This window comes from Hemiscyllium ocellatum, chromosome 1 (genome assembly GCF_020745735.1).
Source record: "Hemiscyllium ocellatum isolate sHemOce1 chromosome 1, sHemOce1.pat.X.cur, whole genome shotgun sequence".
Lineage (NCBI taxonomy): Eukaryota > Metazoa > Chordata > Chondrichthyes > Orectolobiformes > Hemiscylliidae > Hemiscyllium > Hemiscyllium ocellatum.
The window spans coordinates 21,097,777-21,111,363 of record NC_083401.1 but is presented as its reverse complement, the minus strand read 5'-3'; the positions used below and the strand labels follow the sequence as shown (position 1 = coordinate 21,111,363).

At 40.7% G+C, this 13,587-nt stretch overlaps 1 protein-coding gene across 1 annotated transcript in view; it reads left to right on the top strand.

Moving 5' to 3' along the window:
* dnaaf9 (dynein axonemal assembly factor 9) overlaps window positions 1-13,587 on the top strand; it is a 208,770-nt gene that overhangs the window by 70,233 nt on the left and 124,950 nt on the right. Inside the window, exons 13-14 of the mRNA XM_060840002.1 lie at window positions 3,031-3,115; window positions 8,123-8,199. Of these exons, the coding sequence (XP_060695985.1) occupies window positions 3,031-3,115; window positions 8,123-8,199 (162 nt within the window). The remainder of the gene's footprint in view (window positions 1-3,030; window positions 3,116-8,122; window positions 8,200-13,587) is intronic.

The window sequence follows — 13,587 nt, the reverse complement described above, 5'->3', positions numbered from 1 at the left end:
ACCTTGTCAAATGCTTCACTCTAATTCATGTGGACAACATCCACTACCTTACCCTCATCAGTCACCTTCGTCATTTCCTCAAGGAACTCTAACTTTGTGAGACAAAACCTCTGCTGAAGATAAGCTGACTCTCCCTAGTAGGTCTTTTCTTGTCAGTCCATGATCTTACTGAATGGCGGAGTAGGCTCTAAGGACCAGATGCCCTGCTCCTGCTCTTAGTTTTTACATTCTTATGTTCCCCAAGTGAAAGTAACTTCCAGGGTTATCCCTGTTGCCCTTCTTGAACAAAGTAACGATTTTAGCTATTCTTGGATCTTCTGGAACTTCACCTATGGCTCAAGAGGATATGAAGATCTCTTTAATGCCTGAGCAATTCCTTCCCTTACTGCCTTCAGTATACTGGGCTAGATCATGTCAGGCTCAGGGCCTTATCTGACTTGGTGTATTTGAAGATGCTCAACACCACCACTTTCTTAATAGCAATGTGCCTCAGTTTCAGCAAATCCCCCTCTAAACTTAGCAACATCAATATCTTTCTCCTTGGTGAAAAGTGATGTGACGTATTCCGTATCTCGGTTTCTTAAACCTTACAAATGCTTCCTTTTTCTTTTTAACAAAACTTAGAAAATCTCTCATCATCCACCGTTCCTGAATCTTGCCTTCGGTTTCATCCTCACTAGAGCATGCTGCCCTTGAACTTCGGTCAAATAGCTTTCATAAGACTCCCACATTGTCAGATACAAGTTTTCCTTCAAACAGCTGGCCCAGTCCTATTGTAATTAACCTTACACTGATTTCACGCAACACTCAAAAGCTTGACAGAAAGCAGCCCACCGAATGGCACCCAGGCTTTCCCCTACAGTGTTCACTGCATCAATGTTGTGCAGTCTTGGCAATATGCACTAAAACAAGCTGTATTGTAGCAACTCAACAGGCACTACATTGACACTTTTTCTAAACCCATAATATCCACCATCTGGAAGGACAAAGGCAGCAGGTGCATGGGCCCAACCATGTTCCTTCATTGACAGTGAGGCCAAATTTTGGAATTCCCTTTCTAACAGTGTTGTAGCTGTACCTGCACAGTCCAATCTGCAGTGGTTCATGAAGGTAGTTGGCCACTACCACCACCAGTGCATTTAGGATTGGGCAGTAAGTGCTAGCTGTACCCCATGACATGACATGTGGAAGAAGAATAAAAATTGAATTAAATAATTCTCATTACTTATGCTGCACATGGAGCTACTATTGGTAATTTTCCCATTTTTCCGATCCGACTACGAACAGCTTTGAATGTATGACTTAAAAGATGACCTTCTGGCATTAAATATATGAAGTACTTGCTCATCTTTTATTCACTCATTTAGTACCCAAATATGCTTTTAAATTTTGTCAAGAAATAAATTATTTTATGGCATTGTCAGTTTATTTGTACTACTTGTCAGTTTTTTTTCCTTCATTTACTTGAAAGCCAAAAAGTTTAGCTTTAAGAATTATCAGTTCATGCATTGTGCAGATAGTGGATGATATTTGAACTTATGCCCATCATTCATGCAAGTGGAGCACCTTCTATTAAACTCCTGACTTGTGTCTTTGCATGGTGGGAAGGCTTTGTGCAGTTAGGAGATGAGTTACTCAACATAGAATTGCTCTTTCAGGTGCAGTAATAATATGACTGGCAACCCTCCTATTGTAGACAGGAACAGCTGCATAGTGGTGTTACACAATTATTAGTTTACAGCAATGTGGAATGGGTGACATCAGATTGGCCACTGTTAAAAAGAAATTCTGTGAGGTATCTTGAAAGACAGTTGATCTGATTTCAACATTTTCAGTTTAACAACAGAAATTCAGTTTTCACACTGGCAGTGTATGGTTTGGTGTCTTTAAATGGATGCAACAGAATTGTTATTTGAATTTGCTTTAGTTCAGAGGGGTGTGAAGTACGTAATTGAAAGAAGGGCTGCTAATCCTTGAACTGACGTTGAGCATAGACTTATACAGCACAGAAACAAGCCCTTCAGCCCAACTCCTCCATGCTGTCATGGTTTCCTAAACTGAATGAGTCAAATAAGCCTGCGCTTGGCCCGTTTGCCTCTGAACCTTTCCTATTCATGTACCTGTCCAAATGTCTTTGAACTGTTGTAATTGTATTTGCCTCGACCACATCCTGTGGCAGCTTGTTCCATCCTCTGTGTGAGAAAGTTGCCCCACAGGTCCCTTTTAAATCTGACTCCACTCATCTTAAATCTGTGCCATCTAGTTTTAGATTTGGCTACCCTAAGGAAAAGACCTTGACTATTCACCTTTTATCTATGCCCCTCATGATTTTATAAACTTTCAAAGCATGGAGGCCAAGGACAGAGGTCATAAGTGTGGATGAGAATTAAAAAGACAGGAGACCAGAAACTCATACATACAGGCTGAGTGAAGTTGCTTCACAAAGTAGTCACTCAACTAGCATTTAGTCTGTATTTAGTACAGCAGGCTGCATCATGGATAATAAACAAAATTGAAGAAGAGCATGTAAATTGCTCTGGTATTTGGGAGAAACATTTGGACCCTGGGTAATGGGCAAGGAGATGTAAAAGGGCAAGTTCTGTATTTCTTTTGCTTGTATGAGAAGGGTTGTGGTTCTCGAGATGACTGAGGTGAAGGCCAAGGTGTGATAGAAGGAACAGTCCCTTTTTGTATTGCTGAAAAGAAGGAGTAACCATTTACTTAGCATCTCCCAATGTTCAGTAACCAAATAAAAAGGTATCCTTAGCAATCCATAACACTCACTCTGCTTTTGCTCTTACCATTTTGTGAAAAACACAGACAAAAGAGTAGATAGTAAAGTGAATATTACCTGTAATTGTGAATATTGCGTGACCAATGCCAGATGCCTGTTATTCATTTCTAATTTTAGTCAGAAATCCATTAACTCAATTCTCAATTAGCTACATGTGACATTTGGATAAAACGTTGGCAAACTCTGCTGGGCTGCATTATGAAAGTGTGTGTAAATCTTTGATCTTTATTTCATAGGGTGTTGCCACAAATTTATGTTGCTGTAGTAGAAGCAGTGCTGGCTAGCATCCGATGCTACGTGGAAACTTCCAGCTTAAAAATTGTAAGTGTACTTTGTAAGATTGAATATAAACTAGTTGACTTTTATTTTGGGGCTGCAGGCTATAGCAATCATGGCAAGGCAAATGAGAGGTGATCTCATAATTCCTTGGAATCTTTGCAACATCTGCCAAGTGGATGAAAGAGAAATAATATGGTGGTTAGGTATCTGACAGCTTGGAGTGCATGGGGGATATTCTTACTCATTTGTATTTTGGAAGTTTCAGCACAGTGTTGTAAAATACGTGAAAATGTTAGCAAAATCAGTCTTTGATAATACCAGAAGAAGACCCTGACAAATAGTAACAGGAGTTGGTCATTCTGCACCCACGATCGTGCTTCACCATTTGACAGGATCATGGCTGATTCAACGTTAGTCATGTCCACCTTCCTATCCTTTCCCTGTAACCCTTGATTCCCCTACTGATCAAGAATCTATCTCTGCCTGCACACCTCTCTGGTAAGGAGTCCCAAAGACACACAACCCTCTGAGAAAACAAATGCCTCCTCATCTCAGTCTTAAATTGGCCTGTATTTCTGAGACTACGCTCTCAGGTCCTAGATTCCAAGAGGGGATGCATCCACTCAGCATTTACCTTGGCAAGCCCCTTAAGAATCCTCATGAGATCATCTCTCTCATTTTTCTAAAGTCCGAATGAATGGAGTCATAGAATCATTTAATCTCAACAGTGTGGAAACCAGCCATTCAGCCCATTGAGTCCACACCAACCCCTCAGAAGAGCATCCCACTCAGACCTACCCCTCTAACCTATCTTTGTAATCCTGCTTTTACCACAGTCGATTCACTTAACCTAAGTGTTTTTAGACTTTGGAATGAAACTGCAGCACCCAGACAGAACCCGTGCAGACATGGGGAGAATGTACAAATTACCCATTAGTGGATTTGAACCTGGATCCCTGGTGCTGTGAGGCAACAGTGCTAACCACTGAGCCACTGTGCTTCCTAAATGAGTCCCAACCTGATTTAGCCTTTGCTAATAAAATAATCACTCCATGCTAGGGATCTTCCCAATGAGCCTTTTCTGAACTGCCTCCAATGAAATAATACCTTACCTTAATTAAGGGGACCAAAACTGTCCCCAGTACTTTACTGTAGTCTCTTGATTGCATGCACCTAGATCATTGATCGTTTTTATTTAACTTTTAAACTTGGAAGTTACTTAATTTTAAGTTTATAAAGTTTCATTTGCGTTCTGCTTTAAGCTCTACATATTTAATCTTATAACTATGGCCCCTCATTCTTAACTTCCCAAATAATGGGAACCACTAATTCCATCTACTTAAGAATTAATATAGGCAACTGTTGTAAAGAACAAAGAATTCCATTATATAGAGCATTTCTTCACCTTAGGATGGCTACAAAGCTTTTTGGGACAATCAACTATTTGTCAACTATGTGGGCGGCACGGTGGCACAGTGGTTAGCACTCAATTCCCGACTCAGGCGACTGACTGTGTGGAGTTTGCACGTTCTCCCCGTGCCTGCGTGGGTTTCCTCCGGGTGCTCCGGTTTCCTCCCACAGTCTAAAGATGTGCGGGTCAGGTGAATTGGCCATGCTAAATTGCCCGTAGTGTTCGGTAAAGGGTAAATGTAGGGGTTGCGCTTCAGTGGGTCGGTGTGGACTTGTTGGGCCGAAGGGCCTCTTTCCACACTGTAAGTAATCTAATCTAATCTAGTCACTGTTCTATTGTAATGGGAGCATTGTGCGTACAAGCTTCTGCATATTGGAATAAGCATCATGGCCATAAAATATGTTTAGTGATGTTGACTGATACATATATTGATCAGGGACAAAGCTTGAATTCATTTAGAACCTTTTTAAGATAGCAAAGTATCGGGAGTGCTTTTATAGGTGTGTCCTTAAACAAAATTTGCCACTGAACCTAACAGAAGGATCTGTGGACAGGACAAAGTCAGTTTTAAATAATGATAGTTTGGAAGGGAAAAGAAATTTGCAAGGGTATTTCAGAACTTATGGCCAAAACATCTGAAAAATCGTAGTTTCGGAGGAAATTAGATAAGGGGTGGACATGGCTGTGAAGAGATGTGAAAAGGAGGATAAGAACTTAAATTTGAAATCCTGTGGACCTAAGCCAATACAGCTTAGAAAACTCAGGATTGCTGATTAAACAGACTGCTGAAAGAATATGGGATATTGCAACAATGTTTGAGATGAAGTCTGATTTCACAGCTGGAATGGAGTTGAGAGTAAAGGAGGAGGAAAAAATATTGGAGACAATTTTGCAGCTGTCTGGAGATAACAAAAGCAACAGATGGGTTGAGTGAAGAATGGGCAAGAATGCTTTTTTGAAGATGTAAGTGATCTTGGTAATGAGAAAGGGAAATGAAATGAGTGGCTAGGGAACTGAGTTTGTGGCATTAGTATCTCCTGCTTATGTAATTGAGAGACAAAGATGGTGCCTCATCTCAAGACGCCTGAGTAGAATGAACTGGAAAAGATGTTGCTACTGGTAGGAAAGACTAGAACTCTGGTGCAGGCTCAGAGTGAAGGGATGGTCCTGAAGAATAGAGATGAGGAAAAGTTTCTTCAGCCAGTTGGTGGTGAATGGACAGAGCTTGTTGCTGCAGAAGGCCAAATCATTGAGCCTATTTTAAAAAAGTTCATAATTTGTATGAAAAATTATAGAAAGTTCAAATGGGGAGGGCTCAGCAGGTGATTAAGCTTTCTAGAACAAGTGATAGGATAGTGTGTGTGGAAAGGGATAGGAGATGAACTTCAGGCACAGCAGAAAACAGGACGGCAATGAGAAGGGTTGAGCAGTCAGTTCAAGACTGATGGTATTGTAATTAAATGTACACAGTATATGAAACAAGATAATTGAGTTTGTAGTGCAGCTTGAAATTGGCGGGTATGATGTGGGTATTACAGAGACGTGGCTACAAGGGGAACAGCCCAAGGAACTAAATATCCAAGGAAATACAAAGGACAGGCAGAGAGGGAGGCATTGCCTTGTTAGTGAGAAAAGGAATCGATAACAATAAGTGATATAGAGTTGCAATGTGTAGAGTTGTTGGTGGAGTTGAGGAGCCTCGAAAGGAAAAGATGCTGATGGGAGTTGTGTACGGGCCTCCTGGCAGTAGTCAGGATGTGGGGAAGAAAATAAATTAGGAGATAGAAAAGTTATGACAAGCACGATTACAATAATCATGAGGGAATTCAACTTGCAGGTGGACTGGGAAAATCAGGTTGGTAGTGGATCTCAAGAAAAGGAATTTATGGAATGTCTATGAGATGAGCTTTTGGAGCAGGTTTGGGTCGAGTCCATCAGGAAATAGGCAATTCTGGATTTGGTGATAGATAATGAAGCAGACTTGATTAGGGAGATTAAGGTGAAGGAATAGTAACCATAATATGTTCGATTTTGTCCTATCGTTTGAGGGAGAAGCTTGAATCGGATGTCATGATATTATAATTGAGTAAAAATAACTTCTAAGACACAAGCAAAGAGCTGGCTAGATTTGATTAGAAGGGGAGCTTAGTAGGAAAGATGGTGAGATGGTGGAGCAACATGGCAGGAATTTCTGGATGTAATTTGAGAGGCATGTTAGAAATTCATCCCAAGGTAGATGAAACTCCTATAGGGGATGGGAACGAAACCAATGCTGGTGAGGGAATTCAGGGACCACATAAAAGCAAAAGAAAAAGCATGAAGATTAATGGGAAGACTGAGGGGTTGGGAAGCCTTTTAAAAACCAGCAGAGGACAAATTAAACAATAATGGGGGAGAAGATGTTATATGAGAATAAACTAGCTAGTAATTTTATTGAATATTTTATTTTTGAGATATCTGAAAGGTAAGAGAGGCAAGAGTGGACATTGGACCACTGGAAAATGAGTCTGGAGAAGTAGTAATAGGGATCAAAGATAGTGAGGGAACTGAATAGGTACTTTGTGTCAGATTACACAGTGGAAGACACCAGCAGCATACCAGGGGTCAGTGTTGGGACCACATTGTTACATTCACAATCTGGATGAAGGAACGAGGGCATTATTGCCATGTTTGCAGGAAGGTGAGGTAGTGGGAGTGGGGAGGTTGCAGAAGGCCTTTGACAGGCTAGGAGAGTGGATAAACAAGCGGCAGATGGAGTACAATGTGGGAAAGTGTGAGCATTTTGGTCGGAAGAATAAACAGGGAAAAGCTTTCAAAATCTGAAGCGCAGAAACTAGAATTCAAGAACAGAAATGTACTGCTACAGCTGCACAAAGCTCTGCTCAGACTTCATTTCAAGTATTGCGAGCAGCTCTGGCTGTGTATTTAGGAAGGATGTCCTGGCTTTAAAAATTGTTCAGGGATGAAGTGCTTGTCGAATGAGGAGCTGTTGAAGACTCCAGGTCTGCACTCTAGTGAATGTAGAAGGATGGGGTAGGGGTGCATGTTTGAAACTTACAGAATACGGAGAAGCCTGGATGGAAAGTGTGTGGAGAAGATATATTATGTGCTCTTGTTTATTAGGAGAGACTAGGACCTGAGGGCATAGCCTCAGAGTGAAGGACAGAGCTACCTCCTTCAGAACAGAGGTGAGGAATTTCTTGAGTCAGAAGATGATGAATCTGTAGAATGCATTGCCACAGAATGCTGTGGAGCCCAGGTCATTGAATGAATTTAAGACTAGGAGAGATAGAGATGTTCTTAATTGTTGAGGATCAAGGGTTACTGGAGAAGGCATGTGAATAGTTTTGAGAAACATCGGCCGTGATCGAATGGCAGTGCAGAATCCGTGGTCCAAATGGCTTAATTCTGTTCCTATGTCAAATGGTCTTATGGATTAGTAGGCGGATCAAGTTTTACAGGGAGACTGTAGGTTGAGAAACATATCAGCTATGTTCGAATGGTGGTACAAACTCGACAGGCTGAGTGGTCTTTGTCTCTTCCTATATTTTATGGTCTGTGCTAAACACAGTTGACTGCTGGTACAAATGTGTCTTATGTGGCTGTAGTAATAATTGATGCTTTTTGTACATTCATAGGCCAAAGAAGTTGCAGAAGAGGTTTTCCTTTCAACATTAGACTATTATAGTCTTACGCAGTACAAAACTGTCCTAAGGTATGGATAAATACTTTTGTCTTTGGCTGAGACTTGAGCATTTAACTTTGCAAAAATTGAAGAACAGTAAGCCTGAAGAGGTGCACAGTGGTTAGTACCTGATAAGAAGCAAGAGTATAATCAATGTTTCTTTTACACTCTGTTTTTGTAGTCATAGAAATGTCTCCACAGCAATAAGGTAATTTAACTAATCGCAGTTTACCATAGGAGCAGAAGTAAACTATTCAGTCCATTTAAGTGTTCTCTGCCATTGAATGAGAGCATCACGTTTGCTTTTTCTGAATTACCCTTGATTCTCTTATTAGTTGAAAATCTTTAGTATCTGAGCCTTGAAGTACTTAATGACCCAATTCCTGTGTGATTTTTAAAAAGTCTACAGGTTCACAAACCTCTGAGAAGGGTAATTCCTCCTCATCTGTCTTTAATGTGTGACACCATATCCTAAGATTGTGTCCTTTGTTCCAAGAGTTCCCTGCAAGGACAAGCAACCTTTCTGCATCTACCCTGTCAAGTCCGTTAAGAATTTCATGTTTCAATAATATCACCTCATTCTTAGCCTTTCCTCATATGGCAGCTCTTCCATACCAGGTATGAGCCTGGTGAACCTCTTATTGCCTCCAAAGCCAGTACATCCTACCTTAGGTAAAGGGGTTAAAGGTGTTCCAGCGGTTGTCTGACTAGTGCTTTGCATAATTTTAGAAAAACTTCCTTTCTTATATAGTCCATTCCCATGGAAAATAAAGGCTAACATTCTATCTGCCCCACTGAACGTGGGTGCCATGTTCTTCATTCATGAATGAGGACTCTCTCGTTTCTCTGTTCTGGAGATTTCTGTATTCTTCATTTAAATGATGTTAAACACCTCTATTCTTAGTCAAAGTGCATAACTTCATATTTTCACACTTTATATTCCACTTGCCAAGTTTTCACCCCCTTGCTTAACCTGTCTACGTTTCTTTGTAGACTCTGTCATCCACACCACGTGCCTTCCTACCTTTTTGTCATCTGCAAGCATGACAATGGAACATTCCCTTCCCTCCTATAAGTTATTAATGTATATTGCAAATAATTGTTGTCCTTATACTGACCCTGTTGCGCACACCACCAGTTACAGGTTGCCATCCTGAAAATGCCACTCTACGCCCCCACTTATCCCAACTCTATCTTCTTTAGTGTATAAAAATGTATAGAGGATTTCCTATCTCTAGCACCCTGGGCTCTTAAGTAGCCTAACATGCAACACCTTATTAAATACCTTCTGAAAATCTAAACGTCTGACATTCACTGCTTGCCTTTTATATATCCTGTTTGTTATCTTTTCAAAAAAATTCTAGTAAATTTGTCAGGTTTGGTTTCTCCTTCATGAGGCCTTGTTGACTCTGCTTTTCTACATTGATCTAGTCCCATTGGCCAGCATTTGGCCCATATCCCTTCAAACCCTTCCTATTTATAAATTCATCCAGATGCCTTTTAAATGTTGTAATTGTACCATCCTCCATCACCACCTCTGCAAGCTTATTGCATACATGCACAACCCTCTGCATGAAAAAAATTGTCACTTTTAAATCTTTCCCCTCTCACCTTTTAAACCTATGTCCTCCAGTCTTGTACTTCGCTACCCTCAGAAAAGACCTTATCACCCTGTCCATGCCCCTCCTGATTTTATAAACCTCTATAAAGATCACCCCTCCGCCTCCAGTGCTTCAGCAAAATAACTCCAGTCTATTCAGCCTTTCCTTTATAGCTCAAACTCTACAGTCCTGCCAATTCTTGTAAATTTTTTCTGAAAGTTTCGCAATATCTTTCCAGGGAGACCAGAATTGAAAGTGGTATTCCATAAATGTGCAGCCTAATATCCTGTATAACTGCAACATGACCTCTGAACTCATACTCCATTCAGTCACCAATAAAGGCAAGCATAACAAAGGCTGTCTTCACGACCTTGTCTACTTGCGTCTCTGCATTCAAGGAACTTGCAGATATTTTCACAACTCATTGTAAATATTTGAAGCAATAGTAGATAATAAGATGTAGGCAAATCAGAGAAGCCTGACAAAGAGCAAGCACAAACTTGCTGTATTGAGTCGGCACAGAAACCGGCCATTCTATCCAATTTCTTGGAATTGCATTTTGGAAGAGTATCTCATGCTGTCTCATCCCCTTTCGCCTCCCTACTTTAGTCACTTCCAGGGCATCGTCTCCTGTCATTTAAGCCCTTCTGTCCCCAACCCCCCCACATGTCCCTCCTATTCTGTCATGTTCCTCATGCTGGATTTGTCTAGTTGTACTCTATCCACTCCCCTCAGTGACCCTCATTCACCCTCCACCTTTTATTTACTCAATAAGCAGTGTGGTGGAGACCTCAACAGATGTTTTTTGATATTGATATTAAAGAATGACTTCTGACAATTCAATTCAGATATCTTTTCAAACTTATTTCACATTGGATTTATGAACTAAAGTGGTATTTCATTCCAAAAAAAAACTGAAGACTTGTTTAGTAGTCAATCTGTTGTAAAAATACTTAATAAATACCTTAATTCTCTTATAATATTAGTCTGTCTGTCTAGTCCCATGCTGACGAAAGCAAGTTTCACAATATCTTTCCGATAAAAAGGAGACCAGAATTGCACGCAATATTCCAACAGTGGCCTAACCAATATCCTGTACAGCCACAACATGACCTCCCAACTCCTGTACTCAATACTCTGACCAATATAGGAAAGCATACCAAATGCTGCCTTCACTATCCTATTTACCTGCGATTCCACTTTCAAAGAACTATGAACCTGCACTCCAAGGTCTCTTTGTTCAGCAACACTCCCTAGGACCTTACCATAAGTCTTGCTAAGATTTGCTTTCCCAAAATGCAGCACCTCGCATTTATCTAAATTAAACTCCATCTGCCACTTCTCAGCCCATTGACTCATCTGGTCAAGGTCCCGTTATAATCTGAGGTAACCTTCTTTGCTGTCCTCTTCTACTCCAATTTTGGTGTCATCAGCAAACTTACTAACTGTACCTCTTATGTTCCCATCTAATTCATTTATGCAAATGACAAAAAGTAGTGGACTCAGCACCGATCCTTGTTCTACTCCATTGGTCACAGGCCTCTCTACAGGCACCGATCTACATCTTGCTGTATCCTTTAACAACTTAGTACACTATCCACAACTTCACACATCTTTGTATCATCTGCAAACTTACTAACTCAACCATCTACGATTTTATCCAGGTCATTTTATATAAATCGCAAACAGCAGAGGTCCAGTACAGATCCCTGCGGAATACTAGTAGTCATGGGTCTCTAGCCTGAGAAACACCCTTCCACTACTACCCTCTGTGTTCTATGGGCAAGCCAATTATGTATTCAGGTGGCCAAGTCACTGTGTGGCTCCCATGCATCTTAATCTTCAGGATGAGCCTACCATGAGGAACCTTGGGAAAAGCCTTAGTAAAATCCACGCAAACAATATCCACTGCTCTACCCTTATCGATCACCTTTGTCATCACCTCAATCAGGTTAGTAAGACGTGACCTGCCTTGCACAAAGCTATAGTCCCTATTTAGGCCATGCTTTTCCAAATGAGTGTAAATCCTGTCCCTACAAGTTAGCTTCCCAACCACTGATGTGAGATTCAACTGTCTATAGTTTGATGGATTATCCCTTTTTCCCTTCTTGAATAGAAAAGCAATATTAGCTACTCGCTAGTCCTCCGGATCCTCTGCGATGGCTAGCAAGGATACAAAGACCTTGGTCAAGGCCCCAGCAATCTACTGTCTTGCCTTTCTAAATTGACATTTCAGGCAAGAGCCCTTCATCAGCAATGTCCATTTCTGATGGACAGCTCTTGCTGGAAACATTGATTTTCCTGCTCCTCGGATGCTACCTGACCTGCTGTATTTTTCCAGCATCCCACACTCCGATTCTGATCTCCAGCATCTGCCGTCCTCACTTTCTACTAGATTTCATCTGGCCCGGGTAATTTATCCACTTTTAATGTCTTCAAGAGATCCAACATCACTACTTTCTTGATCTCAAAATGCCCAAGCATATTAAATCTGTATCTCACAAATCTCATTATCTTCCATATCCTTTTCCAGGGTGAATACTGATGCAAAGTACTTATTTAGGATCTCTCTCTCATCCAAGTACAAGTTTCCTCCTTTATCCTTGAGTGATCCTACGTTCTCCCTAGTTATCCTTCTAATATGTGTAGAATGCCTTGAGAGTCTCTTTAACCCTATTTGTCAAGGTCATTTCATGGCCCTCCTAATTCTCTGCTTCAGTACTTCTTTCCTTATATTTCTCACTGCCCTGTACAATTTTAGCTTCCTAAACCTTGTGTATGCTTCTTTTTGACTAAATTTACAACCTCCCTTGTTAGCCAAGGGTCCTTTACCTTGCTGTCCTTGTCTTTCTTCCTTACTGGAGCATGCCAGTTTTGAACTCTTATTAGCAGGTCTTCTAAACAGTTCCAACATGTCAAATGTGGACTTGCCTGATAACAATCCTCCCAATTAACAATCCTTGGCTCTTGCCTCATACTGACATAATTTGTCTTCCCCCAATTTAGTACCTTCCCACAAGGTCCTGACTTACCCTTTTTCATCGCTACCTTAAGGTGTTGTAATCACTTTCCAAAATGCTCTCCTACTGAAAGGTCAGTGATCTGGCCGGGCTCATTAGCCAATACAAGGTCCAGTATGACCCCTCTTGTGGACTGTCCATGTACTATGTTTCAAGAAACCCTCTTGGATGCACTTGACAAATTCTGTTCTGTCGAAGCATCTTGTTGTCAGGGAGTCCTAGTCAATATTGGATAAGTTAAAGTCACCTACTGTGATTACTGTTTGTATTGAACCTTTCCATAATCTGCCTACGTATTTGTTCCTCAATCTCTCAGTAGCTATAGTATTTCCTATCAGAGGGATTTTACACATTTTATTTTTGAGCTTGAACCATATTGCCTCAGTGGATGAGCTCTCCAACATGTCCCCTCTGAGTGCAGATGTAACCTTCTTTCTGATTAGTAATGCAACTCATCTACCTCTTTGACCTTTATCTCTATCTTGTCTAAAACAACTAATCTAAGCATTGATAATACCTTGGGTTTAGAAATGTAACCAATGGAGTTCATTGAGACCGAAAATAGACATGACTTTTTATTTCCCCTAAGTTACCACATGCACATTTAGGAACAGAGGGGTGCTTTCTATTCAATGCTAAAGCTGTTGAAAGATTTATAATTACAATTTGGAGAACTTGTGTTTTTGGATTACATCAGATCAATGCACCAAAGATTCTAAGCATATTTTCTTCACTTTTGAATGTACAAGTAGACTTTTCCATTTAGATAACGCTGGTCAATGTAGAGATCCATATAG